Source organism: Hordeum vulgare, chromosome 7H, assembly GCF_904849725.1.
Source record: "Hordeum vulgare subsp. vulgare chromosome 7H, MorexV3_pseudomolecules_assembly, whole genome shotgun sequence".
NCBI lineage: Eukaryota > Viridiplantae > Streptophyta > Magnoliopsida > Poales > Poaceae > Hordeum > Hordeum vulgare.
In genome coordinates this window covers 472,271,495-472,276,546 of record NC_058524.1, presented here as the reverse complement: position 1 = coordinate 472,276,546, position 5,052 = coordinate 472,271,495, and the positions used below count along the sequence as shown (strand labels likewise).

General features: G+C 48.4%; 1 protein-coding gene across 1 annotated transcript; it reads left to right on the top strand.

The window, feature by feature from the left end:
• Positions 1-2,491: 2,491 nt before the first annotated feature.
• Positions 2,492-4,359, top strand: LOC123410973 (60S ribosomal protein L37a-1). Its single transcript, XM_045103890.1, has 5 exons — positions 2,492-2,601; positions 3,213-3,252; positions 3,343-3,431; positions 3,969-4,051; positions 4,140-4,359. Exons 1-5 carry the CDS (start codon positions 2,599-2,601, stop codon positions 4,201-4,203), a joined length of 279 nt encoding a protein of 92 aa, XP_044959825.1. The 5' UTR covers positions 2,492-2,598; the 3' UTR covers positions 4,204-4,359.
• Positions 4,360-5,052: the final 693 nt, after the last annotated feature.

The window sequence follows — 5,052 nt, the reverse complement described above, 5'->3', positions numbered from 1 at the left end:
AGCCGGAGGAGTTGGTGGATTCATGAGGAGTTGGGTGAGAAAAACCCCTCACAAACCCTCCCAATTTATAGGACGGGGCGCAGGGGCTAGCCTCCCTTACTCCAGAAGCCACCACCCTTCTCGCCCAATCGCTCGAGCTCACGGGCGAACAGAGAACTGCCCTGCTGCACCAATGCATGCACGGGCGGCCCCAGCCACTACTGCGCCTTTCGAGGCCACGCCTGCCACCTGTCCGTCCATTACTGCGCATGCCACGTGTGTGGCAGAGGCGTTTCAGGAGGCGGAGAGGCCACTTCGCGCACGACCTCACACTACGCGCATCCAATGTGCGACGTGGGGAAAAGCAACCGCCAGTAGATCGAGCCATGAAGGCTCGTGCACCTCTTTGGGCCTGGCCCAACAATGCTCTGCACGCATGTGTGGCCCAGGCCCGGGGGCTCATGTCGGTGCACTAAAGATTGGGGTCCCTAGTGCCCCAGACTTGTGCACGGGCGCAAAGAGCCCCGGACGGCAGGGCATGGCAAGATCCAGACAAGATGCACCCCCAAGATTACCAAGGCCCCGGCAAGCCTGCCTTGGCGGAAGATAACCAAGGCCGCGCCCGTTTAGTGGGCATGATGGACTCACCAAGCACAAGACCTCGGCGAGCCTCCCTTGCACGGATGACAAGCGAAGCCCCTGGCAAACTTCCTTGCCGTGACGAAGACCCAAGGCCCCGACAAGTTTCCTTGCCGGGATGACGAGGCTAGGCACTCAAGGGCGACCGCCCTTGCCACAGTGCCACCGCCCCCAAGTTCCAGCGCATTCCACATGCGCTAGCGCGACGTCCAGGTGTCGAAACGCCTGGACACGTGTCTTCACCAGCACATTGCTGACAAGGACAAGACGTGCATTTAATGCACCTGACAGCGGTAGATGGATAAGCACCGCTCTAGGTTCATTGTAACTTATTGTGAACCTACCACCAAGCACTGTAGGTGAACCCTTTGCTTATAAAAGGAGGCCCTTAGCTCATTCACAAGGGGTTAGACTCTTTGGACATTGGCTAGAAGACGGTTAACATCAATCACTGTAACGAACAACAAAACGCTTAATACAACCAGACGAGCAAGACGTAGGGCTTTACGCGTAAGCGGCCCGAACCTGGGTAAAAAGGCTTGCCGGGTGTTGATCGTTAGCTCTGCTCCTGACCTCGTCTTTCCCCGCCCTACGATCACAAGGGTTTCACATTGATTCCCACAGGTGTCGACCTAGCATCGCCGACAGCGAGCAAGAGGAAGCAAAACTTACGATCTCGTCCTCCGCCGCATGCAATAGCCACCTTGCCTCGAGCTGACGAACCAAGTTACAAAACTTGGCAACTCTGGTGCGGCTAGCGTACTAGTGATACGATAACGACATCACATTGTGTGCTTGAATGATGTACATGTCGTAGGGTGCAATGTGCTTTCTCCGAAGAAACGATTCATGCACTTGCTGCTAGAAAGTCTCTCTCTGCTCTTACATGCGAAATCCGCAGATACGGTCAACCACCCATCGCACAACTCATCCTCCATGCCCGAGTAGCTCGCCATCCTTTGTACTCTAAAAAACGACTTGGGCGTTCCAAAAAAGGCTCAACGGCATTTGACCGAACACCTTGCGAGCATGGTGTCCGCCTTGAAGGTTGTATATATGGGGGCAGAATGTATCTATGTACAGATGACTCTAGGGTGGACAACACTGTCGTAGAGGCGAGTGTTCGCGTCGGTGGTGGTTGCGGACATTCAAAAATGCCTCTATGACGATCGAAGACGTACAACAGTGATGACAAAGGTGGAGAGTGCGGATGCAAAGTAAAGAGGAGAAGGGCCTCTAGACCGCTCGACGGACCGATACATGCCCGCATTGGATGGCTTTTGCTATCCGGACAACACAACGTACGGATGCACAAGGTTTGCGGGTCGCTCTTGGAGATGCCCTCCCCCCCTCCCCCACACGAATTCCACTGATGGGCCCACCCGTGATTTCCACCGTGGCCCTCCACCACACCCCGTAAATCCCCTTAGTAAGAATAAATCCTTAGGTGTAGTATTGCTCTATAATATAATATTTGTGCACCTCCACAACTCGTCCCCAAAATAGTCTTGTCTCGAATATGCAAAAATTGTTACTAGCATTATTCAATTGGATGAACATTTTTCACAAGTTATCTGAAAATGTCTACTGCAAACATATTTTTTACAATATTGTTTCTTGCTAAACACAAATCTTGGAAACTTCTGAACTCAGGTTTTTTAGTGAAATTTGGAAATTCAGATAGAATATATTTTTGAGGGGTGGGTATTCAGATAGAAGATGCCCTTATACACTTGTCAATAAATAACGTGGGCTGATGTGGTGGACCGGTCCATTAGCATCTCCCAGGAAGAAAGATGGCCCAAAAGTTGGCCCAAGTGGCCGATATAGACGTACCTCTCAAAACCCTAGTCACCCATATATAAGTTGCCTCTCCACAAATCCCTGTCCTTGCCGCCGCCGCTCGCCCCCGTCTCCCGGATTTCGCCGCCGCCGCCGCTCGCCGCCGCTCGCCGCCCACGCTTCCTACCCGCCGACGAGATGGTACGCCGCTTCTGTTCTCCGTCCCTCCTTTCTTCCAGGCACCCAAAACATGCTTCCTTTGCCGACTGTCCGCGTAGATCTGCGGGATACTGTAGAAATTGTTCGTTTCAGAGGATCCTGGTTACGTATTCTTGCTGGATTTGTTCCGGCGAGATCCTAGCGTGTGCTGGGTGCTAAGCCGCAGCTTCCTAGCCGTGTCAAGTCGAGCACCGTCGAATCCTGTTGGTCCATTCGCGTTATGTCCTTCAGTTTCCTGCCAATCATCTGTTCTTTCGTTCGATTAGAACTCGTGGGTGACTGATATAGTAACAACATTATTTATAATATGGAGTAGTTCGGATCAAAAGTTAACGCTAGCTTCTGTCCCGATGGGCTCTCTAAGTCCCAGAGTGAGATGATGACGCTGTAGTGGAATGTTATTAGTTGCATTGTCTCGAAAATCAATTTTTTAGTTGTCATAATCATTTCTCTGATGATTTGATAAGCGATACTGTACTCATCAAACCTGCCCTGCTGTTTAGTACTTTTGAGTTGCGCAACAACCCATGTTGTCTAACGTTGGTTAGTTTTTGTAAGCACTTGTTTAATTTTTTGTTGACATTTCTTCTCAGACGAAGCGTACCAAGAAAGCTGGAATTGTCGGCAAATATGGTATGAGACTATGAAGCTTTGCTAAACCATTGCTAATTCCCTTGTTCATCCATTTTTGGTACCAACTGAAACCAACCCACACAACTATAGGTACACGTTATGGTGCCAGTCTGCGTAAGCAGATCAAGAAGATGGAGGTGTCTCAGCACTCAAAGTACTTCTGTGAGTTCTGTGGGAAGGTATATCTTCTGTCACCCTGCTTGTGTATCCTTTCATATCAGTTTGTGAATTATATTATACCGTACACTCAGTTGTGGCCCAGGTTCCTGATCATTGTTGATGTTAACCATGATATTTTGTTTTCCTTGCTTAAAGTTTTCCTCCTCTGGCAGCATTATTTTGCTGTGTCCTTCATGAACTAAAGTTCATTTCTTGAGCTACAATATCTTATATGCCTTTTGGTAGTTTCATTTTGCAATGCTATGCTAATCTGTTCTAGTTTGTCAGCTTTTTTATGTGAATTGCATTTATTTATTTATGCTAATTTGTTCTTGTTTGTTAGTTTGCTATGTCATATGTGAATGATTCATTTATTTGTTTATTATGTGATTATGTGAACCATCTACTTTGGACATATGTTCTCAACTGTAGAGTAGTTTGATCACAGCTATCTGTGCTGGATCTGTGTAGCACTCCATTTTTTCTTTATTTTAGTATATTTAAGCGGTTCCCTAAAATACTGTCTTGATTCTTGCTTTACTCTATACTCCTACCAGTTTGCTGTGAAGAGGAAAGCAGTTGGAATTTGGGGATGCAAGGACTGTGGGAAGGTGAAGGCTGGCGGTGCTTACACCATGAAGTATGTGCTCATCATCTTCTTCTTATGCTTTCCAGATTACCCATTGGTTTGCCCATCTTATGTTGCTGATCTTACAATGTGTTTGCAGCACTGCCAGCGCGGTCACTGTCAGGAGCACTATCCGTCGCTTGAGGGAACAGACTGAAGCATAAGTTGTTACTAGTGTTTTGTCCTAGTGAATCATCTGGGATTTTGCAGTTTAGACGATACTTTGGATTCAGTTCCGTTGCCTGTTTAGTCAAGGATATCTTTGTACTTGGTGCCATGGATGTTCTGTTATGTTATTCTTCCACCCTTTTGTTGCCTGATTCCACTGGTTTACTGTGGATTCTGTTTTGCCTTCTGCAGTCCATGCTGTCTTCACGGTTAGGTATCGAACTCAGCTCTTAAGATTTGCACGAGCGAAATGTAGCCCACCTTCTCAAACTAGGACTTCCAGTTGGTTGGTTGTTCCCTTTTGTATGATGAACTGCATGATGCTTCTCTGGGCTTGTAGCAACTCTAGCAGATCGTATAAAACCTTGCCGGTTCTTATAACACTGGGGGGTCTACAAGATCGGCTCTTTTTTTTTTGGCCCTAAGAGATTCGGTAAAAAATGCGTTTTCTTGGCCAGAACAGATACGGTAAGAAGGCATGGTCTGTAAATTTTTATAGGCGGCCTGTATTTACCCTAGAGTGGTTGGTTTAGGGTTTGCATCCGTCATTTCTCCCACCTGGCTCAGTTGCAATCCCTTAACTTAAGCGCCCGATCCTCCCTACCCTGACGTCTGGTTCTTGCGCGCACAAGCCCTTTTAGAGTAGATATGGCTGGCAGAGGGCAGTGTGGAGCCGCTTCGACGAGCTTGTGGAAGTTCTTGCTCACCGCTAAGAGCATCTCCTGCCGCGTCCCCAACAGGCCCCACCATTTCTAGGAGCGTTGGTGAGGAAAATTGACGCGTCAATCCCCTGTGGTGAAAAAAATGCCTTTTCTTCTTCAGGTCCGCCCCTGGTGCACCACGAC